Raw genomic sequence first — 27,347 nt, forward strand, 5'->3', positions numbered from 1 at the left:
TATTGTAACATTTTATTCTCGATACATAAAATGATATTATTATTTTATGAATATATACTTATTCTATATTAAAGAAAAAAAATTATATGTAAATTATATGTAAAAAGTAATTTGAGACGTTCAAAAATGTAGAATAACAATACTCACGAAATTAATAATGGAATAGTACAACAAATATGAGTCAGATAATTACAGCGTAATAATAAATTTATTAAAAATAATATATAATTGAACAAAAATAATATTTTAGCTTTCTCTTTAAGCCATCTTTAGTTTGTATTCGTAAAAAAGTATGAGTATGTCATACATGTGTAGATGTGTTTTATTGTAGACCACGAAATACGATTCCCTGCAGGAGATGTAAAATAAGAACTGCTTTGCACCAATTATAGACGTAGTTTTCATCATGGTAAATGAGTTAATTTGAAAATTGTGTCATAAGCAGCTAGGAATTTAAAAGTAGTAAACGAAAAGGGTAGATTCTTAGGGTTAAGATATTTGTATAATTCAAAAAAGTATAATTCAAAAAAAATTTAATAAAATAAGATTAATTATAAAAGTGATTAGTACCGATTCTAAATATTAAGAAGTGGTACATATAGAAAAATACTATACGCAAGTAATAATTACTTCTTCCAAATATTTTAAGAATTCATATAATTCATATCTATCATAAGTTTATTAAAAGCATTAAATTTATTCAAAATATATTTTGAATCCTAGTAAGTTTAATGTTTTAATCAAGATTATTAAATTAAAATAAATCAATTTGCTTATTAGATAAAGTCGCTTTTCCGATCAATTTTAAAATATTCTTCAAAAGAAAATAAACTCTTGTTTTGAGCACATAATGAAGAGTTTTTCTAAAATTTATAATAAATATATTTTAAAATTATTATCAAGAATATATTTTTGTTAAAGATAACTGTTAAAGATAACTGTAGGGAGAAAATTAATTAAGTAGTCACTTTTCTCAGCAACGAAGTGATATTTTTCTGTGTGTAATTGTTAAAAAACCGTGATAGCTTTAAGACCTACATTCGACAAAAACTAACGCAAGGTTGCGCCGATGGAGGAAATAAATGTGATCACGTTAGTTGTATCGCGAGTACATAAAATACTGGTGATAAATTTTGCCATCGGCGCGGATGAATGAATCGCGATTAATGAAGCCGCGATTAAGAAATTATAATTGGTGGCAACAGGGAATCGCGCGAAGGTGGAAGAGAAGTAGAAGGAAATAAAAGGCGGAAATGCGTGTGAAGGAGAGAAGAAAAGAGAGAGAGAAGAGAGAGCGGAAGAAGTGAGAAAAGGTTGGAGGCCGCAATGAGCTGAGCTTTTCCACGCTTCCCCTAATTACATTTTCATACGAACCGTTTCCCCTTTATTTTCTCCTCCGCCCTACGACCATTTTTCCCGGAGCTAAATCCCCCACCATCCCTATTCTCCGTCAACGACTGCTACCCTTTTCTTCCGTTTCTTCGCCCTCGTCTGTGTCTTCGTCTCTTTTCCTTCCACTCCCCGATGACCCCTTCCTTCCATCCTCTCGCGCCTTTCCGCGCGCTGGAAAAACGCTTTAATACATTTTCGTCGCTCGTCGCCGCGCGACGAGGGAAAAAAAAGAGAGGGAAAACAAGAGGAATATCACCTCCCGGTCGCAGTCTCGAAACGCGTCAATTTCCGCGACGCGCGTACAAGTCCCGCATTAAGGGCGCATTAAGGAGCGCATTCAGCAAGGCGTGGATTCTGAAGCGGACTGTCTGTGAAACGGATTCTGAGTTCTAAAGTCCGAAGCCGAGATTACTATTGCACCGAAAAGACGTACTTGCCGGAGAGTTCGATGTTAGTTTTAAGCCAGTTCCAAAGTCAGTTTCCTCGTCATTTATCGACACTCGTCATTATCGATAATCACGTGTGCAACTTTCTTTAACATCATAACGTCATCGTGATCGCGGTGATTATCGCATCTCACCCTTGATTTCTACATACTCGAGCTTTGACATTCTCAGGGAGTTTCTATATATACTCTTGAAGTAAGAGATAATAAAGAGATAAATGTATTGCTTATTATATTTTATTATTTCCTTTCGCACCGACGAGTATACCTTTGACCTACCGTTATTCTCGACGATGAAACGTCACAGCGACGGACGATTTTTGTCGTCTCGAACGTGCTCACCCTCCGTACGTAACCTCTCGTATCTCCATGTATATTCAGCACACGCGACATAATCGCTTTAATATATACCTATTTCCACTGCTCGTCCTCGCTACGAAACATAAAAGCGGTCATCCCTGTAAAAGTTCGGAGATAATACTTACTAGCGCGCGCGTCGTCGCCTTAGACTAAATACACTGAATACCCTGCCTTGTATCATCCCAGACACGCTTTAACGTCAGAAGCCACGTAGTATCCAATTCTCCTCGGTACGTTAAAATCTTCATACGCTTTTTCTTTTCTTCGTTCAAATACAATAAGATGTTTCGGAGAAATTGATTTTCGCGTCACAATGAGTGTACACTCACGCATTTTCCATGTTATGCATTGCAGTTGCTTCACGTTAAAAGCTGTAAAATTGGAGTTTTACAAATTGTACCGTATAATTAAATTTGCATGGGAATTTTACGAGAGTTTACGCCTCGCAGCGAAAATTAAACGCCGATGTGCAAATGATATCCCTGCGTGTATTTGCAATCGGCGAACGCGACGGATTTTGTATGCGATGCAATAGCCGAGCGCTCGTATGGTCGGATAATCCCATTCCCGTTCGAGAGCGGACACGCCGCTTTTCCCATCGTAGCCACTCGCTTAACTTTGCGAAAGTCAGCAGCGGGAGACGAGACTAGGAAGTGAAAGAAGAAGAAGAAGTAGTAGAAGGAGTAGATAGACGGCGAGGGAAGAGAGCACATGGAAAGCCTTCGATTCTTCTTTCGCTCTCGTGCGTTTGTTTACAGAGGACCTCGATAGAAGGTGGCTGGTACGGAACGAGGGTACAGGACCTCGGTAGCAGGAAGGGGAGAAGGATCCGGAGCGGAGGGACCGTAACAGAAAAGTACCTGGGGTAGACGTGCGAAGAGGGAGACGAGAGGTCGCGAAGGAAAGAAACGAGCCGAAGTGGAGAAGAAGGAGGATGAGGAGGCAAAAAAAAAAAGGATTCGAGAATTCTCGAAGCGAAGAGTCGAGTGGTTGGGTGGTCGAATAATAGAGCTGCCCTTAATACCGTCATCCCCGCGCTATCCCCGGGTTAAACGAGGGAAGAGGTCGGCGGAGGAAGCAGCGCCACGAGAGAGACAGAGAGAGAGAGAGAGAGAGGGAGGGTTGGCGGTGGTAGTAAAGGACGAGGCCGGTGAGGAGGGGGTGGAGGGACCCAGGGGGGTCAGGATGGTCGCTCGTGGTTCGTGTGCCGCCGCTGCCGCCGCCACCGCCGCCGCCGTCGCCGTCGGGTGGGAAACAGGAGAACGGAATAGAAGGGATGATAACATTTGTATCATATTTAACGCTAGAACGAGCGGGTTAAGGGGTGGAAGACAGCCTCCACCCGTCGACCACCTTCTTCCTCGTCTCCTTCGGTCTTCTCTCCCGCTCTCTTGGTCACCCTTCGCCCCTCCCCTCCTCCTCCTCGGTCTCTCTCATAACCGCGCTCCTCCGCCGCCACTCTAGAACGCCACCTCGCACCCCCGTTTCCTCCTCCCTCCCTCGCTCTCGCCACTCCGAGTAATATACCACTGAAATCAATACCACCACACTGCCTTCTCTATTTACCCAAGCTCATCATCCGTACACAAATTTATTGCGTGTCCCTAGCAGCTCGAAACATTCCTCTCGAGGATATCTGGCGCGGCCAGATTGCGATTTCGTCCTAGTCCGGTTAATGTCACGCGGTCCATTTAACGCGTTCCTTCTCGGAAATTGGTTTGGCTATCTTTCTCAAAAAGTACTTATCGATTATCTCGTCCAGTTGTTTGTTCTCGTATCTTTCAAAAATGTTGGCCCTCAGCAAATTGAGCCAAACGCATCTCTTGCTCTTCACAGCGCAAAATTTTTCTTTTCAAATAAAAAAATCGAACCGCAATTAAATAACAAATAAAAACATCTCGGTAATCTTTAAATACCTTGTGATTAACCTGGCGATCTAAAAAAAAAAAAATCTATTTGTATTAAGTCTTTTAAATGCATCCGTATTTGCTACGAAAGTATATTCAAGTACAAATGCGAAGATACGTCTAAAAAAAAAAAAAATGTACGCGTAGATTTTTAAGTTTTTTAAATTACTCCGAGCTTCTCCTGCTAATCTACGATTTCAATTTTCCTTAAACCGTGCGGACAATTTTCTCCTGTGCAGTCGAATGTAATTTATGCATGCGCTGGGACGTCGGATAAGATCACGTTAGGCGGCCGGTGTGGTAGTTAGCGGGGGAATTTTTTAAATACCCGCCAGAGCTGAATTACTTAAAACGGTCGCGACGCGCACAGGTGGTTTCGTGCGTCCATATATACGCGGCTCACCCTCTCACAAAATCCTCTCGTGCACATACGTACAAAATGCACGCGCGGTGCATCGATGGGACGTTATACGCTACGATAATATTACGTCATTAGGCGGGCAATGCTACTATCGCGTGCCCTGCTTTGAGCTCGTTATGTGCCACGTTCTGAGAGCCGAGAGAGGAGCGAGGCGGCGGGCCTCCGCTCTTGCACCGAGTGAAAGATAACCGATAAGTAGTGTTACGAGATAAATGCCACATAAATTAGCCGTACGCGATATACGTGCGCTACGGCCACATACAGTATGGATGCAAAATTGCAGGGACGGTAACGGGCTTGTTATAGATATAGCTTGGTATAAGATAAACGTATACGATAGCCGCAAATTGTTTCACGAATGAGAAATGTATACAGGTAATTGTGTAATAACACTTTCTTCCTAATTATACTTGCCATTATACTGTCGAGTCGAATTCGTATTACGGAGCGCCAGAGATTCGACGGAATTATACAGAATAAACGTAGTCTTTTTTTTTTTTAATATTTTAGTATTTAATTATCAAGCTTAATTGAGCGTAAACGTTTCGACTTGGAGTCAGATTACGCATTTATGAGCTCATGTCGATACACCGTGTGCCGGAGCTTATTGCCTCCAGGCGTTTGTACCGTTAATTTATTGTTCGAGCACAATCGGAGCATCGCGTGAGCGAGGCATCGAGATTAATAATGCATCTCGAAGGGTGCGTCCGTCAGTAGGACACACGAGAATGTGGGTCGAGTTGCACGTCTACTTGGACGGGAGGTGCATCAAAAGCTCGATCATGTACTCGGTAGACTGATTGCTCGCGTGGACCATATCATCGTCATGTCTCACATGTCTTTTCGACTTTTTCAGGAGAGCGATGCTGAAAAGAGCGACCAAGACCTGGTCGTCGATGTGGCGAACGAGGTAAGAATGTCATTAAAAAAGCGTCATTTATCCATTAATTTTTAAAAGAAAAAAAAATATATATATATATCTATCTATCTATTTATGTAATATCACATTTATTTACACATAATTATAATTATCTTTCATAATTATACTTTGCATGCGAGTTTTAAACTTTGCACTTGTTTAATGTCAATTAAAACTGATATTGTTGTCGGGAGAAAAAAAACGACGCGAAATGATTTTGTTCCAAGCTTGTATATATTATACTTTTTAGAAAATAAAAATCTATTAAAAAAAAAAAAATCTTATTAAAAAATCTATTTTGATGTTAAGAAACGAGAGAAAAAGTTTTTGCGGATAAAGATATATATTGCCGAAATGAAAAAAAGACTGGTGCTATCGCATGCTATATCTTAAGTAGGATATTGCGTGTGTTCGTTTAACGAAATCCTGATATTTGCGTATCGCGAAAGGAGGCGTCGTCGCCGCACGCGAACGGGGAGCACTCGGACCCACGTGAAAACGGCACCCTGGAGAAGCTGGGCGCACCGGGCCACGTTGGCGGACCGGTATCCGGCGCGGGCTCGGCATCCGTTAAGGACAGGCCGCCGTCGCGCAGCGGCAGCTCCTCCGCCCGTAGTACACCGTCTCTGAAAAGTAAAGATGTAAGATCTCGCGGAGAGTAAGCTTATTCGGCGCTGCGACCCGGCCCAGTCGTGACTCTGTCGCCCATACATGTACCGAAAACCCTCTCGCGGAGCGAGCTTAAAAAGTCGATCTCTTCTATTTGCGTGGTACCTATATAGGGTCGTCAGACGTTTCATCTCTTTCTTCTTTACGAATTCTTACTCACTTATGTATTTATTTTCAAGGACGGAACGGTGACCAAGAGGCAAGTAGTATGACAAAACTGTGCGATCGTTGTGTTGAAAACAATTGTAAAAGTATCTTCAATCGAGCGCAATTCGTTGTACGTATTCAAGTGATGCCGTTTTCTGTAAAGTGAATCGATTCTTTGAAATCTTTTTGAAAAACCACGTTTTTTTATAATCGAAGAAGGGGAAAATGAAGCGATTCTAAAGAATCGAGTTCAATTAAATCCATTATTATTAATAATGTATGTTAAATAGATACTGTTTTACACACAAAGTTGAAAATGTATGTGCTCGTAACGTGTAAAGTTCTAAATAATCAGAGAAGCGCGACCGGCACGGACTATGGGCGCATTCAATAACCAGTACAATCGTTCACCGAGCGCTCAGTGAGCAGTTGTAGTACTTGAATGCACCCTACGAAATTCTCCAATCATCCATTTGGCAGTCATTTGTAATACTAATGAATTTGTTTCGTAATTCACCATTATATGATCAATTATATATTATTATTTTATCCTTTATTACTTAACATTCAGTAAACAACAAGGATAAAATAAATAGAGATTTGAAATTTTTTAACAGTCTCCCAAATAAAACACGAAAGTCATAATATCATAAGAACGTCACCATGACTTTACTTATACCTGTAAGTTTATTTTTAAGTATCAAATTACGTCATGATGACGTTCCATGATGTCATTATGATTTAAATTATGACCGTGTTTTATCTGAGTTATCCTACTCGCTGAACGATTGAACGTAAAGACCAGAACACAGATCTTTGTATAACGCATAATGCATAAACTGTAAAAGAATTGACCAAAGTTTTTTTCTTTTCTATGAAATGATTTATCTTTTCTGATAAATCAATCAGAATCAGACGAATTGAGTCTGTGCTCTGACCTTAATTGATTGGATCTATAGGTAAAAATCAATCATATTCAATTGTTTGGCATTTAAATTATCTCCTTGATGCAAGCCGGAAAAAAATCGATTGAACAATGAATCCAATAATCGGCTGGCAATTCGATTTTTTATCGTGAGAAGGATATCGACTCTCGTTGAAGAATCGAAGAAGAATTTGGCATCTGGGCACGTATTATAAAATTATTCGGGACGGGATCCGATCGGAATTATTCAATTATTCCCTAGATTTCTATTGTGTTTTCTGGGGGAAAACGAAATAACTCCGATCGGAATCCATTTCGAACATTTCCATAATACGTGCCCTGAGTACAGCGCAATTTCTGCTCGACGCAGGCTCTTGCGTTTGACGGCCCTAATCATATCGTAACATTTCCGCGACAACACGGTACTTTTTTTTTTATTTACCCGATCGATCGTCTCGAGGCAGCGGCTCTCTGCCGCCGCGTACGAAACGAAACGAAAAGGAAAGATATCGCGGCTGACATGGTCAGCAAATTTGCAATCGGCATGGTCGAGAACTTAGTACGATTGCGACACAGTGAGCGTCTGCAAAAGTGGGTGCAAACACCGTGCGTTCGCCAGGTCGACAAGCCGGGTACACCTGTGGCGGCGGCGAGGGGCTCGCGCAGTTGTACGCCAACTATGGGCGGCATCCCTGGGTCCTTGGCGCGGGTCTATCATCCGCCATCGTCGCAGCAAACGCCACCGCAGGGTTATCAGGGCTTGCCATCCCGCGGCAATGAGCCGCCGCAGTCGCCCTCGCCATACAGCAACTTGCCATACGCGCGGCCCTCCATGGTGATTCACGACCCCGTAACACCTTAGTCCTTACGTTACCACGCTTTCATTAATTAATTAATATAGTTTTATATGCGACTGAAAAAAAAAAATACAAATTGATTTTGGACCGCAACCGTTTATACTACTATTAATTTCTTTTAACCCTAGAAGGACTTCTATAAACGTTCTATAAGCTTCTTCTCTTTGATTGTCTTCATGGATACCGTAAAGTTATCTAAATCGAATCTGATGAAATCTAAACTTAGTATTTATCGAATGATCAGAAAGGTCAAACTGGCAGAGGTCCTCCTAAGGTTAAAACGCGATCAATCTCGTATCAGACTCGTGTAAGAATCATCCAAATCGACGATGACCGTTTCCTAAGGCCATTTATTTCGTATTTTTGTGCTATAAATAAACGCGCCTTTATTTTTTTCTCATCTCTGTGCGTCACAATACTGAGCGATCATCTCTTCCGCAGATCGGTTTCGACGGTCACATGAGGATACCCGCGAGTAACGGATTGAACAACATCGCAGGTGGCAAACCGTACGTAATTATAATTTACGTGAAAAAAAGTCGTCTTGGATGTCGTCTTTTTAACAAGGAAATCTTGTAAAATGTTCAAATTCTAATTTTAATGAAACTTTGTATACATATATATAAATTACATAAATAGATGAATTTAGAAAATATTAATCGCGGTTTTAAGGGATGAAATCATCTCTTATATAAAGTAAAAGGCAATAAAATAAGTGATTTAAAAAATTAATTATTTTTTTTTTAAATTATTAGTATAGAACGTTTTTTGCTATCTTGAAAAGTTCTTGACATATAACAAAAAAAGCTGAAAACTCTTTATATCTTTAGTTTAATAGAACATATTTCTCTCTCTCAATTTTTCTACAATCAATTATCGCACAGAAATTGTATTTCAAAATTAATATAATAGTATAAAATTTTAAAGATTCAAAATATTCAAATTTATTTTCTGAAAAACTTTTCAGTTATCATAGTAAATTAGAGCGAGGATTGATTTCACCCCTTAAAATTGTTTATTAGTCGCAACTGATATTTTCTATAAATCCATCCATTTATTATATATATACAAAGTTTCATTAAAATCAAAATTTGACATTTTGCGAAATTCCCTTGTAACTCACTTCGCCCCTGGCATTGTCCCTCGCGATAAGAGCGTTAAACACTTGCGTTTATTTCGCGCAGGGCGTACTCCTACCATATGAACGGCGAGGGCCAACTGCAGCCTGTACCATTCCCCACGGACGCTCTGGTAGGACCGGGTATCCCGCGTCACGCACGTCAGATTAACACCCTGACACACGGCGAAGTGGTTTGTGCCGTTACGATCTCGAATCCGACCAAGTACGTCTACACCGGCGGCAAAGGTTGCGTCAAGGTCTGGGATATCGGCCAAAGTGTCGGCAGCGCCAGCGTGAAACCAGTTTCGCAGCTGGACTGTTTGCAACGTGACAATTACATTAGGTGAGAGCTCTGAGTGATTGGTATCTCACTGTTACGTCTAAACGTTCCATTGATCTTTAGATACTTTCGCGTAAAGGATTACGTGCACGATTTGATCTCGAGTAGGTAGCGAATAATTTCTTTTAGTTTCTTGGTAGTGACTAATAATTTTATTTTAAAGTAAAAGAGACGAGACTGTTGTTTGGAGTTATTACAGCACATAAATCAGATTTTCATTTTTCAGTGTAAAGGGTTTCTAAGTGTGCTGCGAAATTTTAAAGAAATTAAAAAGAGGCAAAAAATTTAGAAATAAATAAAAAGCGAATTACGCGAAATAAAAAAATCTTTTAAAAACTGACAAAAATTATCTTAATTATTGTGTTATTATATTATGTTTACTTTCATTTTAACCAAAGCAGTATCGTCTCATTGCAATATCATTTTTAAAATAAAATATAAAAATAGAAACTTTAGAACTTCTGTTTATTTCTAAATGTTGCGTTGGCGATGTCTAATAAAAGACCTATGCTGAGCGTTGAAATATGTGCTAATGATGTACCTGGATAAATTTGACTCGTTATTTAGTGTATCACGAAGAAAGTGACATAGATTAAAGTGACTATATTTATTAAAATAAAATTTCTTAACAAGTAAAACTAATTAAACGAAAGACATTCGGCGAAATCGGCGTGTTTTACCTTCCAGGTCCGTGAAACTTCTGCCTGACGGGAGGACCTTGATAGTCGGCGGAGAGGCCAGTCAACTGAGCATTTGGGACCTAGCTAGTCCCACGCCCAGAATTAAAGCGGAATTAACTTCGTCGGCGCCTGCGTGTTACGCCCTGGCGATCTCGCCGGACTCGAAAGTCTGCTTCAGCTGCTGTAGCGACGGCAATATCGCCGTGTGGGACTTGCAGAATCAATCGTTGGTCAGGCAATTCCAAGGTCACACGGACGGCGCGTCTTGCATCGACATCTCGGCTGATGGATCAAAATTGTGGACCGGCGGTCTCGACAATACCGTGCGTTCCTGGGACCTTCGCGAGGGTAGGCAGCTGCAGCAGCACGATTTCACCTCGCAGATATTCTCCCTCGGTTACTGCCCTACCGGAGAGTGGCTGGCCGTCGGAATGGAGAACTCGAACGTCGAGGTACTCCATGCTACCAAGTCCGACAAGTACCAGCTGCATCTGCACGATTCCTGCGTGCTCTCGCTGCGTTTCGCCTCCTGCGGCAAGTGGTTCGTTTCGACTGGCAAGGACAATCTGCTGAATGCGTGGCGTACGCCATACGGTGCTTCAATATTTCAGGCAAGTATTTAAATGCAGACACTAATTGACGGGATAATTTATATTCTTCGTCCCAATTTTTTTCTGTTCGTTTGGCATCCAGCCACGACCTAAAACTTAGCGTTCGTGTAAAACGGGATATATATGTATATTGGACTTTCTTTTGGGCTAAATTGTCTTTTCTATCTCTTGTATTTTATTATTATTCTTTTTAAATTTATTGAACTCAATTTGGTTGAAACAAATTTTTAAGAGAGAGAATTTTTTCAAAATGACAAATTAATATGTATAAAATTGAATAATGACGTTCTCGTAAGTTTTATTTTTTGTCAATATTTTTATTAAACTTTGCAGTCCAAGGAGTCGTCGTCGGTGCTGAGCTGCGACATTTCCGCAGACGACAAGTACATTGTGACCGGATCCGGCGACAAGAAGGCCACTGTATACGAAGTGATTTACTAAGCCTATTCCTAATAAAGAGACTTGCCTTTCCTCCTTTAATAACATTAAAATCATGAACTTTGTTAATGTGTATTCTATCCTTTCGCGAGGAAGGAAGGCGCGAAGAGATCCCGAAAGTAGGGAAACTCTCGGCGGCCTTAGAGCCAGTGTGGCTGATAAATGTGTACATATACGCATACGCGAAATTGTATTGTAACGAAATTACAAATAGAAGAATGAAAAATCGATGTGTGTGCGCGCGTGTTTATGAATGAGCGGGATCAGCGATGTATATTAATCTTGCACGTGCGCGTCCCGATTTCGCGAGTGCGCGTCCCGATTCTCTGCCGATTTACAGTACATACGCGTAATATCTGCGCGTGGACGGGACTTCTATTTGTCACGTGTATACAACGAGCGTACGCGTTGACGATGGAACGGCGTTCCATCCAACCGGAGCGGTTCGCATACGCACTAAAGTAAACGAGAAGAGCCTTCGCAAACGGTGATGTTAGATATACAAGGTGATTCTTGATTGCACGCCGATACTGTCGGAAAACAAGTTTAAGAGTCTAGAACAAGGCAAAAATGCTAAGTGAGTTTTCGTTATTTAGCTTTTAGTTCTCCTAAATGATGGTAAATTTTAAAATGATATCTCCAAGCTATTCATGCTGTATGGCTCGATTTATTATCAAGATTGGTAAAATCATGTTTTGAACGTGTTTCAAACTGTTTAAAATATGCTTAATCGACATTTTTAAACATGTTTTTTTTATAATACTGTTTAAAACACATCAATGAAGCATTAGAAACATGTTTAAAAAAAAAAGTTTTGTTCTTATAAAAAAAAAACATTTTTTGTCAATCTTGTTTATTATCTTTCCAAAACACTATAATAAAGTGTTTCTTCATTAAATACTTTATTAAATGATGGGACTTAAAAATCAGTAGGACAACCCCATTATCTTAAAACAATTAAGTTTGAGATGAAGAAAAGATCAGCTTGAGGACATCATCATCTTTTTCATTTCGAACTTTATTGCTTAATTTTTCCAAAGTCAATCAAGGTTATCTTCTTTCCCTTTAATAACTGAACAACTTTTATTTAAAATATTGTTGTCTTAAACTTAAAAATTTTGAAATATCCTGATGTGTAGGTTGATCATAATGAAGTTGTATATTACGAATGTTTTTAGAAATATCGCAGCGAAAGGTGTGCATTTCGAGCATTTTCTCTAATTCGTACACTTTTTTTTAAATTCTAGATCTCTAAAATATCAACGAACAATTTAGATTCACCTTATATATGATCTTGTAGTTACGTAAATGTAGGATTATAACGCGCCTAAAGTGGATGGCCGATAAAGTGGTACGGCATCAAGATTAGCCTGGCCTACTCACCGAAAAATCGCATTACGCTTTTTAGTAAACAGATATGTGATCGTCGAGACATCATTTTGAATTTCTGCGACCGCTGTATCTTCAAACGAATCATATTTCCTTCCTATTACCCTCCAGTATAAAGGTGCAAAGAAGTTTAATGCCTGTTTCCACTCTATATAATGTAGATTAACCTTAATTCTCAGAACTAGAGAAAGATGAAAAGTAAGTTGAACCGATATTAAAGTTGATCTAATTTGGTGGAAACGGACACAAGAGATGTTTAAGTGGCATTTAAACGTGTAGGACATTTTCTACGTTCTTATAACGTTTTTTTTTTTAGAGGCTTGATTGACGCAGATTTTTATTATTGAAATATTCGTTATTGACGTAAAAAGCTACTTCGTTATAAATAATCGCGCAAACCTTTAGATTCTTAATTTAGTTCGATAATTTCTAATTTTGATGAAGAAAAATTACGCTGTATTGAATAGTGATTTGCCGAGCGAGACGATGACACGTCGCGCGGGCTTCGAGTCGTCTCCTGATCCTGTCGATGTCAGTATCAGTGTCACGATGCCTGTCGCTGTTTATACAGCTCTCGCGGTATGAACTAGTTTATGAACGAATACCTTTTTGCATCGTAAATATAGTACGATACTTATGTGTAATAATCGAATTTCTACGTGATATAGCGCGTATGCGTGACGACGAATGGTAAATACGAATCCCTGTACAGAATCCTTGTACATATTCGACGATTGTGATTAACAATTATAACAAGACGCACGGTGTACGTCGATGTACGGCGTGCACCCGAACTCTTTAAGGCCGTGTTTTGGTATACATTGCTGATACTAAAAATCTATAGTATACGTAACGAATGAACTATAGATTTTTAGTATTGACGGCTTATATCGGAACACGGCCTATAAATATACCTATGTAAAGTACAATCCCCCGTGCACAATCGAAACAAAACTATTTCTCTACTTTAATTAGGTGACACTCGACACGCGGAGATCAATAGAAGCGGTCAACTTTGTCGCGACGTTTATTAATATTAGTTAAAAATATCTACTAATTATTCTTTAATAAATCGACGTTGTGCAGAATTGAGATCACGATGTCTTTATGTTAAAAAAAAAAAAAATGATTAATCTATGAATAATTGAGGCTCTTAGTCCGATTGTAAAGCAGTATATAATAAAAAGCAGTTTTGTAAAAATTTATGCCTTCGATTGATCTTCGCCCGAAAATTAGCCGAATGAAATTCTCGACAGACAGACGAGCGCGAATTGTAATGCATTATCGAAATGAGTAATTTCGTAAAATTATACAGCCCTTTATTATGTTCTTGACGTATATTAAAACCGAATGAACTTTGAGAAGAAACAGGTGGTTACTTTATTTGAGCTCAGTCGCGATGATTCTCGCGATTCTCGTCTTGCTGGCGAACACAATAAAATTGAAAGGTTTGATTAATGCATTATATGTAGAGAAAGATACGTCATGTAATTAATGATGACGTATCCACAAATTTCTTGAGAAAATAAATAAGAATCTATTCCATTTTTCCCCGTCGCATTTTTAGCAATAATAACATATGACAAATTTTAATACTATGATTTTCTTTGTTGTCTCGCATCGAGTTAGATTTTCCCAATATTCTCTCTCTCTCTCTCTCTCCTCCCCTCTCTCAGTGTGCGATAAAGGAAAATAAATTTGTTTTTCGCAATGAATTTTACGCGCTTTCTTGGAACGTACCGTCGGAATTCGCATAACAAATCCAGTCACTTGACTTCTCATGCGATAGAATATAAACAACAATTTACATGGGCATAAGTCAATGATTTTTTAAAAGGAGATTATTGAAAAAATAAATCGAATTTTAGTAAAAAAAGAAATAAAAAATTCCGGTTTATCAAACTGCGTAATTAGAGATTATCGCAAGTAAAATATTTTTTATTGAGACAGATGCGATTTTTTTCTTTTAAATAAATATTATGAATCGGTATTCATAGTCAATACTTATTTTTAAATCATTTTAAGTATAGTCTTAAAATGTTATAAACCAATTACTGAGCTATATAACATCTTAAGACCTTAAGTAATGTCTTAAGATGCTAATAAAGCTCCATGATCAGTTTATCACAGAGAAGTACTTACAATGGTCTTAAATATACGAATGGTTATATACTCGTAATACACAAAATAATAATGCAACTGTACTTAAAAAACAGGGTAAAGAGAGAAAGTATATGCGTTCACTACCGCTAATATTGCAGCGAAATAATTTATTGTAGTAACTGCTATTGCAAGATATCTATACCTTAAAGAATAGGAGATTCGAAAGAAGGAAAAAGTAAGTATAAGACATTACAAGTTTGCTTTCGATAATTTTCGATGTATTTACATTTTACGTGTAATCCGTGTGTACAAGATCGTTAAAAACATTAAATGTTTATACTCGCATTATGATAATCTATCCATGTATTTACATGTTCTTCCGTGTGTACAAGATCGTTAAAAACATTAATGTTTACAGGTTTGTTTTCCTCTTTTTTTACCTTCTTTTTTTCTCGCAGACTGCATTGCATGCCCCATATTCCGCGCTCTCTCGTTCTCTCTTTTTCTCGTCGGATTATCTTTTTTTTTTAAATATTTTTTGTCGTATCGCCGTTGCTTATATACACAAGTAAAAAAATCCTATTAACGTTTATCATTACGCGTCAGAAATTATACGTATCCATTCTTCATACAAATCGTTCGTATGAACATTTAGACACGCTCTGGGTTTTTCTTTTTTTTATCCGATCAGCGATACGATTTCGCACTAGTACTTTCGAGATAAAATCAAGACCGAGAGTGGAGGCGTAGGGGGTGCTAAAAACTATGTATATATATATATATATATATATATATAATATACACATATATATATATATGTATATATATATATAAATATGTGTATATATACATATCATATACATATATATATATATATATATATCGTAAATGTTTTGCACAAATTTTCTGGTCGCATCACATACAATATAATGTTTCATACATGCATACATACACATTCTCATCACGTTTTATGTATATATTTATATATCTCACATATGTGTGTGTATATATGTATACACGCACAATTAGAAGATGCATAATGCAATCGACTTTTGGATTAAACGATTTTACAGGAAATGTATGTACATTATAAGTAAATGGTGATATATTCTCTCCGCACTTGTTCGAGACTTAGGTTTACAAGAACGCCTAACACTCTCTTTTCTTTCTTTTTCCTCTTCTTTCCTTGGAAGGTACCGTAGTTTCGGATTTTTTAACATTTCAGAGAAACACGTATATCGTACGTAGTATGATAACGAAACGACGAACGGTTTAGTACGGAAAATTATTCAAACATTTTTCTAACGAGAATTGAATACTTATACAATGATGAGACCGACTCTTGATCGTGTCTGCATCGTTATCACCATGCGCGAATTAATTTCACCTTATATGTCTACCTACAAATATAAGGAGATGTAAAAAGATATACAAAAGTACAAGTCAAATTACGTCGCAGTTTATAATCGCAACAAATTATTAAATCAAATTACTAAATGATCCTAATAAAATTTGAAACAAAATTGAATTTATTTCAAGCTAACATTGAATCACTCTGATTACTTTAAAGTTTAATAACCTTCCGTCATGCAGAACATTATAAAAAGTATCCCTGTATCTCTCGAGAATAATTGTGCTCATTAAGCGCAATTGAGAACTGAATACATTTGGTCGTAAAACTGTACGCTTCTCACCGGAATAATACGTACACGAATTACGTCTCGACGTCCCGGTAGAAGGTTCTTAATTCTAGAAAAGAAAAGGCTAATAATTCATTTGAATTACGCTCAGGAGTTACGGCAACGAATACGTCCAATAGCGATCACAATTATTTTGACAAAAATTTTATAAAGAGAAAGAAAACGTAATGACTGCATATTTAGATAATAGATAAAAATCCGTCATAATGATATTTAAAAAAAAGTAAAGTGCAAAAGGGATATATTGCGTTGCTATACCCCTGCAATGTTGCCAGATTCTTTGTGTTGTTCGCTTTCATACTTGCGAAGAAAATGGTCATATTATTTCTTTTTCACAATCATATGAATCGCGATGTCAGGCAAAAAACCGTGTAAATCTTTGTTTTATAATGTATATCTACATATTTTTTCTTTATATATATATGTATATGTATATAAGTTCAAACTAATTAAATATTTTCATGTATATATTTTCATTTGATGACACAAATATCGTTTTATCTTTACTCAATGAATGCCAAAAAACATAGATGCTTGTGTCGATTGTTACCAAATGAAAAGCACCCTATATATATATATATATAAAATATAGTGACACATTTGAATTGTAGTAATGACAATCGATCCGGAACGCGCCGCCAATGCTAGCGGTACAGAATCCGTTGAAGACGAAGACGATAACCATCGCAAAATTTTACGTAGACTTGATGTGTTAGCTGCTCTTCGAGATGGTATTACTATAGTAGGATTAGAAATATTGCAATATTATGTCATTCAGTCTTCATTCGGTCAATTGTATACAAATATATATATATATATATATATATATATATATATATATAGGATGCTACACATCATATGTACAGGGTGTTTGCAAAGGACCAAATTTATATAATATGTCGAATAAATAAAAAAAATGTTTGGAAATTTTTCGCAAAACGAAAGAATGCAAGTTTCCATTATCAAACTAATAACTCTTAATGTTCAATTCTTTCAAATGTTCTTACTGTACTAGAAATAATAGTTGCAATGTATCCCCTTCAGGGGAGGGAGAGGATAACCTCTCAATCTTTTTAAAAGAATAGCCCTCGAACACATATTTTGTGGTTTTTCATAATTTTAAATCATTTTCGAAATATGGAAGATGAGGAAAAACTTTATAGACACGCCCTGTATATAGATAATAATACCGAAAATATACACTTTCATCATTTTTATGCATCAATAAATACAAGAATGTATTATGATTGTTTTAACATTTATAATTCAATCTGCATGTTACACATGCAATGATAATTGATCAAGATTTACATCATTATTAATTTAAAACAAATTAAAACGAAGGTATAATCTACATATACAGGGATGGAAACGATAGTGATGTAAGTCTTTGTTAACATCAAAAAATTTTTTTATTTCTTGAAATCATAAAAGTGCCTTACACCACATGGCTTTCATTCCTCCATATGCTGTCAAATATACATACAAGAATCCTTTCTGATATATTACCAAAAAAATTCACGATTTCTTACCCAACATCATAATTTAATATGATTATAATAAAAAAAAAACAGGAATCTTCAGCAATTCTAAAATGTCCTGCTTTTTAATAACTTTTGACAGATATTAGCAGTAGCCTAATGCATATTTTGCATATTGGTTGCAGACTAATTGACGTACCGCTTGATCTTACGAGTTTATCATTAAATATCATTAATTAGTATCTGTCAATGTAAAAACGATTTAAAACAAGATCGTATTTAAGCGTACGATTAAGTAGTTCCCACACATCGATTTTTAATTTTCAACAAAAAAATGTTTTAACAATAACAATCAGAGTCTGGCAATTTTGCTGTTGCTCTGAGCAACATGTATATATATGAAACGTATTAAAGATTTTACTTTCCTATATACCTGTATACCTCTCAGCGTTCATCATTAGCATACATTCTATTTACAAAGTTGCGCTAAATAGATTTATATGTATATATATATATATATATATATATATATATATATATATATATATATCAATGTTATATATATGTACATATATATCATATTATCTTACTATTCTTAAGGCTAGTTTAGCTTGCTGCACACACGTGACGTGGTCCATGTGACATATGAAGACACTGGGTGGTCAGTCGCTGTCCGAGCCCACTGGATTGATCTTTTTCCTTTTTTTCGCTTGCTTTGGATTCACGATTTCTTCTTCCTGTGAACGAAGAAGAAAAATCAATTTTTCAATAATAATAAATAATTGTGCATGCGTGCGCGCGCGCGCGCGCGCGTGTGTGTGTGTGTGTGTGTGTGTAATTGATGTATATATAATTATATCCACATATAATTTACATAAATATCATTTCTAAAAATCTTACCTCGCTACTAGAGGTACTATCAATATGATATCGTGGAAGTGGTCTCTTCAAATTGGATCTTTCTCTCGTGTTAGCACCAGTTTTCCTATGGCCACCCTTACCACTGGCCCCACCTCCAGAGGAAGCAGTGTGTTTTCTCGCAGAACTACTCGGTGGTGGCGGTTCGTTCTCTTCATTGACTTCTGCAAGCGCAAAAAGATCGCCGTAACTTTTCCTCAGTGAATCACTACTCGCCGCCTGCGCCTGCTGTAATGCCCTTTGCATTCCTTCCGAGTGATATAATTGTAATTCCGCGGAGGACATACAGTGTTGACGTAATTGATCCAAATGACCAAGAACTTGTTCGCCGGTAGGTGGACCAGCAGATTGTTGATTCTGTTTGGCTCCAGAACGTTTCCGTTTGTTCGGACTGGTCGCAGGATAACGGGTGCTAAGTAAATTCGCAAGCAGCTCGCCAAGTTTCTCTTCGTAATCGCGACACCAATAACGTAGCGTTGCCACAACAAACATATCGCCATCAACGCTTTGTCGGGCGAGTAATTGTCGTAGAAGATCCAACGTTGGCCTATAATGCATTAGTCAAATATAAAGTTCATATATCGAATTGTTCTACAATAATTTTTCTAATAATCAGCAATTATTTTACTCACTTTTCTTGCTTAAGCATAAACAAGATTGAAGTAAGTGCCTCCGCGTGATTACGAAACTGTAATTTTGGCAAAACTGGCAGTACGTAATCAATGGGAAAATCGTGTGCGAATATAAGCTGCCAGAAACAGTACTGCTCGAATGTCTCCCAATTTAAGCTGGCTGTTAATAGCGTGGTGAACGATTCCTTCTTCAACATCTTTAGATGGCCTTGCATTATTTGACAAACTAGATCCTGTAACTGGCACGAATCCACAGTGGACACGACAAGATGCAACAGTTGAACATTTCCGACAGCGACATTTTGAAACCCTATGTATACGTCAGGCACGAGATAACATAACATGAATATGTTATCTTCGTGGCAAAGCTGCAACAAAAGCAAACATATTAAAATATATCGCTTGAAATATGATATTTGTTTATATTTGTATACAAAATTCATACCTTTAAATCTGACACTAGACAAACGTCCAATTTTTTTTCTCGCTGCGCGCAGAAGTCTTTATATACTGATGCTTTGACATCGTTCAGAACATTGCTGAAATATAACAATTCAAAAGTTAAATTTTTTTTCTTACTTTTTATCTATTTAATAATTCATATTCATATTTTTCGTCTAACCTCGGTTCGCCTTCTCTTTTCTCTTCTTCTCTGCCCCAGACTTTTAAGAAATAAAGAAGGAGATAACCTATCCTAGATTGAATTGATTGCATTTCCGCTAGCACTCTGGCCAAAAGCTTCCGTCTATTATCTTCTTCTTTGCATAATTGAAACTGGTTTCGAAACATAACAAACAACGGTGTGCTTATACTATCAGCCAATACTTCTTCATTTAGATTATCCGATGGAAAAATCTGCGCCGTGATCTGTGGCAATAAAATAGTTGATATGCAGGACGCTAACGCGGGTATCGTCTCTGCATCTATTTCGTCCTCTACAACCATTTGTACTATCCTTTCCATCGCTTGGCATCTCGACTCATTGTCGGTTTCCGTATGCAATGTTTCTATACTAGTTCTCAACTCTTCCGGCTCCAATATGAGACGTAAATGCGACGTAATGTCCTCCTTCTTCACGACGCAGTTCGCGTTCTTTTGATCATTTTTCAATTTTACAGCAGACAATGGTACATCCTCCTCGTCTTCTTCCTCTTCCACTTTCGTCACTATTCTAAAATACAAATAAATTCATTTAATTAAGATTACGTTTGTAATACGAAGTTTAATTTTTGTTCAGTGCAAAAAATAGATTCGTCATGATCAAAGAGTAATCAGCAACTACAGTCACAATAACTGCGGTCAAAGTTATAATTGAATCTCATGTTTTTTACTGTTGTTTCATGACTATAACGAATGTATTGATGAATCATAAGATAAAATAAAACTTTAGTCTATGATCCTTCCATATCGAAAAGATTAGTATATGTTATACTAAATATAAATAAATATTGCATTAATATATAAAATGGATAGTTAACCTGAGAGGAGACTCCTCTTCTTCATCACTGAATGCTGGTTCTGGATCTTGTGCTACATGGTTGTTCTCCGTGGTAGAATTTGTGATATTTTCTATTACAGTCCCTGGATTGTGCTCCTTGTTAAGCTCTTCCATTTTACCTGAATATTTCAGAACCTTATTACCTGCTTAAGGACATGATGTAAAAAGTTAGTAAGTGATAAATGTATTGAAAGCTGAAAGTGAATCGTCAGATTTGTCGCAGAAAATGGACGCGCGGTAATATATCATGGTAATACATATGTCACAATTCATTACTATCCAGATAACAAGCTGACGTTACTTGTTGTCATTTTAACGTTAAATAATCTTTAATATATCATGTTGAAGTCAAAATGACAACAAATAATCAGCTTGCTATTTGTGTGACATGATTATATATCCAAAAACTGGAAGATTTTCTGAACATTTAATGCATTTTCAAGTACGATTTCTTAATATATACCTTTTTTAATTTCTACAAATTTTTATGAAAAAAAACTTGTTTGAAAGCTCTTGGTTCAATAAAAGATTACTAAAACGTGTAGTACAATTCGGATAAAAATCTCGGATATAGAGTAGTATTTTTTCCTTAAGTCTTGTGTCTATGATGCTAAAAATTGGGTGGGGAAAGACTTAACAAATCACACAAAACTCGAACAATTTAGCTAATGCAATTGGTCAATTTTTTTTCTGTTCATCATGAACACAAGATTTTATATTTAAGATGTTTTCAAAGTCTCTACTAAATTTAAGTATCGTTATATTATCATTATATACAATACACAATCTTTTTATTATATGTATAATAAACCACAACCATATTAACAATACTGATTTGGAATGTGCGATCTAAATTCGATCTTCTAAAAATCTAAAAGATTGATTTTTTTGCAAAACAAGCTTCCTAGTCTCGAAAAGAATCGCATACGAAAAACTAGGAAAATACTATCGTATATGTTACGTACACTATAGTATGTCTTTAATTTTTCGTATGTGATTCTTTTCAAGAATAGGAGTCCAGATGTTAGTTTAAATCTAGATTTTTAAATTAAAATTATTTTACTCGAATTTTATAAACCAAAATCATGATTTAATTGTTTTTGTTCAATTTATATGATCTCACAGAAGTAACAATGGAATCAATATCGATTTGACGCTGAAATCATCAAATTAACGTCGATTCGACATCTATTCCATTGTCATATCTCACTGGGATGTTATTAAAAAAATTTTAATTAAATCAATCTCCAATAGATCGATTTATTCAGCTCTGATTTTTAGTAGATCGATTTCAATCAATCCGATTCAAGATTGATTCAGAGATCGATTTAATTAATGGAGATCGCACATCGCTAATACCGACATTATTGTTTAAAAATTCTCTCCTTTTTTTCGAAATATTATTTCAATTTGACCAAGTTAATATAATTCTAACATCAAGAATAAATTCCATGGAAATCTGACTTTAACCTGTTTCCAATAAACTTTCATCCAGAAATATATGTTATATATAATGGAAAATATAAATTTTTTTGAAAGACTTGATAATTGAACTTTGATGTAACATCAAAATTAGTGTTCTGAAATTCACGACTGAAATTATTATAACAAGAAAACTGAAATAAAAAAGTTATTTACAGATTTTTACTTCGAGCAATAATTTTTGTAACACAAGGGCCAATCACAACTGAGATATAAGGTTAGGAACCTAAAGAAAAAAAAAAACCCTTCTTTAAATGACGTATAATGATTAATGATCATTAATGATTATAATCAGATTAATGATTAATGACCATGAATCTGTGCGTGCAGTAATAGTAATGACTATGTGGCAGGTGATCTAAACAGCAAATGATTAACCTTTATAAACTTGTGCTCTTAAAAATTAGTGCTTGGAATAAAAACTCAAAAAATAACTTTTTAACTTCACGTTTCCTTTTTGTTATATTTTGAGTCATGAATTTCAGAAATGTGGTATTAAAGATGATATTAAAAACACTATAGTGTAGTCTTAGTAATAAATAAATTTTTGATAATCAAGTTAGGATAATAAATCTCTTTCTATAAAAGTTACATTAATTTAAAGTTACATTAATTTAATTTAATTGTAACTAATTTTCAAGAATTTTTGAATATAAATGCTAAAATAATTGTCTAATATTTATCAAAAAGAGCTATTCAAACTTTTCAATGAATATAATTCTAATAAATTAAAATTCTTCTCAAATTGACAAGTTAGCACATTATTTATAAAATGTCAAAATCAGTTATCAGCAAGTAGATATATTTAGTATAATAGATTAGTAGTTATATCTAGTATAATAGATTACAAGATAATGTATTTTTTTTTTGTTAAAAATTTATTCAAATTGATTAATTTAGCGAAGATATGTGAATAAATAAATCTCATTTCACATCAACATCTTATGTTTGGCTCCAAAAGGCACTACCTCATGAATTTATTCAAGTTTATTCATGATGCAAATAATTTATTTCCAACAATTCTCGGATCTACTTTCATCACTTTCATCAAAATCTTTTTGTGAACCAATGATAGACAATTCAAATTTCTTTCAATTGAAGAAATTATATACTGAAAATTTTTTTTTCTATTTGAAGTACTTTTTTATATGATAATGTGATAAGGTGTTAATATGATAATACAATGTTTATATATTATATATTAATAATAAATTTTACCAGGCATTTCTGTATTTGGTGGTAGACAAAATTCCTTAAAAGTTTCCCGTATTTTACTTCTTAATTCTCGATCAAGTTTCGGACTATCAAATAACGGATATAGGCTAGGCAAAACGCGTTTTTCCAAAATTTGTCGCAATGACGAAAATATGCCGTTTCTGACTTTCTCCGTTAGCGCAGGATAGAAGTTTGGTATTATCTGTAAATCATATTTTGTTTTATTATTCAGAATTTAAATAAATTTATATATATATATATATATATATATATATACATAAAATTAAATTCTATTTATTATTTACTTTATTTCAATACTTAGAATTTTCCAGTGAAATGAACGAGTGCAACTCACCCTGCATAAAAAATCTAGAAGTGTGGCAGTGACAGGTGGATGAGACCTCATTGAATTATGCATAACAAGAATTGCAGGTTCAATATTCATGATATTGTCTTTGTCAGGATCGAAAAACAGCCAATCATAAAACAGAGCTAGCTTTGCATTACTGGCAGCCACGGTAGAAGTGCACGTTGTGAATAACCAGCCTATTACTGCCCATCGCGGAATAATGTCAGAGCACAGCAGTTCGTTCGTGGGATGTATGACTCCAACGATAAAGCGAATTAGATCACATCTTAACGATTGAGATTCAGGTGTTGCTAAGTATTGCCTCTGAAACCAATCCTGATAACGCTTGTGATTGCCGAAACGGACGTTACTCGTCAGAAACACGAGTTTCCTCTCCATTTCCGGCGTCAAACGAGATTGTAGAAATCTTCTGGAGGTTCTAGTTTGTAATAATTGAAGAACACCGTTAAAATTTGGACAGAGAGATTTCGGATTGAGTAATATATCCTTCCAGAGTGCTTCAAACTCCGGTATTCTCGCGACGTTCTGCAGCAAGCGAACCAAATCTCTGAAAAATATAATTACATTAATTTATGTCAATGTTATTTAAAGTTTTCTAATCGCCTTAGTATATATACCTTCCAATAGCTAGGCAGTCTGCCATTCGTTCCTTTATCAGAGATGTTGTGAAGGTCACTTCCTTTTGCCTTAAACCAGCCAAATGAGGTGCATTGTGGTCTTCTATTAACCGTAAATATGTGTACACAATTGATGCTACTAAAAAAGAAAATTTATCCAACCACGCTCGATTTTCTTGAAAAATATCTAAGAGGGCGTCAACTAGGAATAAGTTCTTTGGGGAAATATCCCCGCCTGCCGCATGTCTCAACAAAGTCAAACAAAGATTATCCACATTAGTTACACTAGTCCTTATCATTTCCCTTAGCAACCACAATAACTGACTCCTGGTAACGTCATTTAATCTCAAATATTTATCCAGTACTAATTGATTTAGATGAAGCAACACAATGCCTAGGCCATCTCGTGTGATCAATGTCAAGTCTCTGTAACTCTTTGCAGCATTCTGCGGTTCTGTCAAGATGATCACTAGTAAACCTAGGGAAACCTCCTCGTGCGTCTTGTCTTTGCACACTGCATTGTTCAGCGTGTCGTGGGCTTCCTTCTCCGAGAGTCCCGTGATCAAATTTTGCAACGTCGAATGACATCTCTCCAATTTCTGAAAAGACATTGTATCAATTCACTCAATTTCGCTGATTCTAAATGGAAAAAAAATACGCAAGTTTGAGTAAATTTTTATTTAATAAAGTACAAATATCTTTGAGCACACAAGAGGAGATACTCCAGATGTTTTCTAACAAGAAACACAGATAACACAGTAAATTATTATTGTATATCCCTGGATCCTTCCATTTATTAGCACAAGTCGACATAAACATTATTCTAACTTTCTTGATATTCCAGTAATTAACAAAGATAAACACACATATCAATTGGATACCAAATGGTACCCCTTGACATTTGCTAATATTATATAAAGATGAAATGATTCACTGTGTTACACTTGGTGCTTTCCAGCAAGAAACACAGAGGGTAATACAATGAATTACCACAATTTTGTTGTTTGCCAAGAGACAATATAATGCACAGTAATTATTTCATTTTTATTTAACATTGGCAAACAATAAGGATATATTCATTATGTTATACTGTGTTATCTGTGTCTCTTGAAAAACATTCTATGTTGAACAAAAATGAAATGATCACTGTGTTATACTGTGTCTTTTATAAGAAAATATCAATAATACAACACAGTGATTCCATCTTTGTTTAACATTGGCGAAATAACGAAATTCACTAGGTGCTTTTCATTTAGACACAAGTTGACACAAGTTGACATAAGTGTTGTTCTATTTTTCTTTACATTCATATGTAACAAAGACAAAATGATACTTGTGACGATTCGTGTCACCAAATGGAAAGCACTCACTGTTTCTGACTGGAAAAAGCATCCCCTGTCAAGTGTTTCTTGCTGAAAAGTTCTGAAAAGCTTCCGGAGCCATTTAGAAAAATCACGTGTCACGATGAAGTTGCTTGACGGAACACAAGGAAGGGAAGCAAAGATCATGGAGAGAACGGAAGGAAACAGAGAAGAATAGAAATGGAAACTCTCGTCCTCCCGAGGATGATATCACATTTGGCAAGTTCGAATATCGCGCGAAAAGGTGGATTTTCGCAAGTGGCGCCGCGCATTCACCAACGTGCGCGACCGTCGCAACAATGGCGGAGGCCCTCGCACCCGATACGTACCCAGTGACTATTTCAAATATTTATGTTACCTCTTCCAGGTCGTCCTTGTTCTCGATGCAGGTCGTGTTGAATAGCCGGGACGCCGGAGTCTTGGGCTGCTCCATCGCTCGCTGGCTGCGTCGCGGCCGGCCCGTGAACGTAACTCGAGGCCCCGTCGAGCCCTCAGCCCTCAGCCCTGTGCCCCTGGCCGCTTGTGCTCGCCTCCGTGCATCGTGATCGTCTCGCTGGCCTACTCGTTCGCTCTATCTTGCTCACGTCTTTCTCACTCCCTCTCTCGTTCGCTCGCACGCACGGACCGTATCACCCGTTCTCTCTCTCTCTCGCTCTCTCCCTCTTTCTCGCTTTCTCCCACTATGTCTCCCCTCTCTCTCTTTCTCTCTCTCTTTCTCGCTCGACTCCCTCCGCCGCCCACTTCTCGCCGATGCCCGTGTGCCTGTGCGCGGACCAGCCACCGTGTTTATTCCTCGTCTCGGCAGACCTCCCCGACTTCGTCTACAGCTCCGATGCGATTGCGCATTGATAGATGCGCCCAGTCGTCGAGAGGGTCCCGCTTCGTGTTGCGATGCCCCCGTCGCGCACCCGGCGATCGTCGTTCGCCAATCAGCGACCACCAGCCCGTACACACGGCGCGCCCGGGTGGGATGCGATGGAAAAGTAGTGCGATCCGTGACAGAGGCGGCTGCACGCAGGGCGCACTTGGGGTGACACTCGGATTAATACTAGAGAATTCACAGAGAGCCTCAGAACAGCCAGAACTGATTTCATTCGAGCTTCGCGCGATCAGCTCTTACTCTGATCGCTTTAATCAGCGGCATTCATACTATACAGCATAAATCGTTCCAGTAACATTACAATAACTTTTATTATCGCAATATTGCTGAAACATTGCGAATGTTGCTGTATTATTGTTGGAATGATCTGTGCTGTATGGGCAAATAAAAAGAAACTTCTCGGTCCTCTCAATATTAATATTTTTCTTATTTAAATTGCATTTAATTATAACTATATATTGACACGTCAT

The 27,347-nt window shown here is 36.8% G+C and overlaps 2 protein-coding genes across 11 annotated transcripts in view; one reads left to right on the forward strand and one right to left on the reverse strand.

Annotated features, from left to right (window-relative positions):
• Nucleotides 1–14,165, forward strand: part of gro (TLE family member transcriptional corepressor groucho) — a 79,339-nt gene extending 65,174 nt beyond the window's left edge. For 6 of the 9 annotated variants that reach the window (XM_087411437.1, XM_087411436.1, XM_087411439.1 and 3 more), the window contains 7 exons: nucleotides 5,382–5,435; nucleotides 5,894–6,085; nucleotides 7,805–8,020; nucleotides 8,484–8,551; nucleotides 9,227–9,505; nucleotides 10,190–10,793; nucleotides 11,127–14,165. In XM_087411437.1, the coding sequence (XP_087267563.1) occupies nucleotides 5,382–5,435; nucleotides 5,894–6,085; nucleotides 7,805–8,020; nucleotides 8,484–8,551; nucleotides 9,227–9,505; nucleotides 10,190–10,793; nucleotides 11,127–11,234 (1,521 nt within the window). In that variant the 3' untranslated portion in view covers nucleotides 11,235–14,165. The remainder of the gene's footprint in view (nucleotides 1–5,381; nucleotides 5,436–5,893; nucleotides 6,086–7,804; nucleotides 8,021–8,483; nucleotides 8,552–9,226; nucleotides 9,506–10,189; nucleotides 10,794–11,126) is intronic. The other 3 variants (XM_087411438.1, XM_087411442.1, XM_087411444.1) reach the window with 3 other exon arrangements.
• An 814-nt stretch (nucleotides 14,166–14,979) lies between these two features.
• Nucleotides 14,980–26,898, reverse strand: IntS3 (integrator complex subunit 3). 2 transcript variants are annotated; one of them, XM_087411432.1, is made up of 11 exons: nucleotides 26,356–26,898; nucleotides 24,637–25,235; nucleotides 24,005–24,566; nucleotides 23,653–23,851; nucleotides 20,933–21,098; nucleotides 20,077–20,625; nucleotides 19,900–19,993; nucleotides 19,455–19,822; nucleotides 18,805–19,369; nucleotides 18,495–18,641; nucleotides 14,980–17,160 (listed from the first exon to the last, which is right to left on the reverse strand). In XM_087411432.1, the coding sequence occupies exons 1-10, from the start codon at nucleotides 26,428–26,430 to the stop codon at nucleotides 18,567–18,569; spliced, it is 3,252 nt and encodes a 1,083-aa protein (XP_087267558.1). In that variant the 5' UTR covers nucleotides 26,431–26,898; the 3' UTR covers nucleotides 14,980–17,160; nucleotides 18,495–18,566. The 2 variants fall into 2 exon arrangements, with proteins under 2 accessions (XP_087267558.1, XP_087267559.1); XM_087411433.1 differs by having other exon boundaries at nucleotides 20,933–21,071; nucleotides 26,356–26,897.
• Nucleotides 26,899–27,347: the final 449 nt, after the last annotated feature.

Source organism: Acromyrmex echinatior, chromosome 11, assembly GCF_024713525.1.
Source record: "Acromyrmex echinatior isolate Ae372 chromosome 11, ASM2471352v2, whole genome shotgun sequence".
Taxonomy (NCBI): Eukaryota; Metazoa; Arthropoda; class Insecta; order Hymenoptera; family Formicidae; genus Acromyrmex; species Acromyrmex echinatior.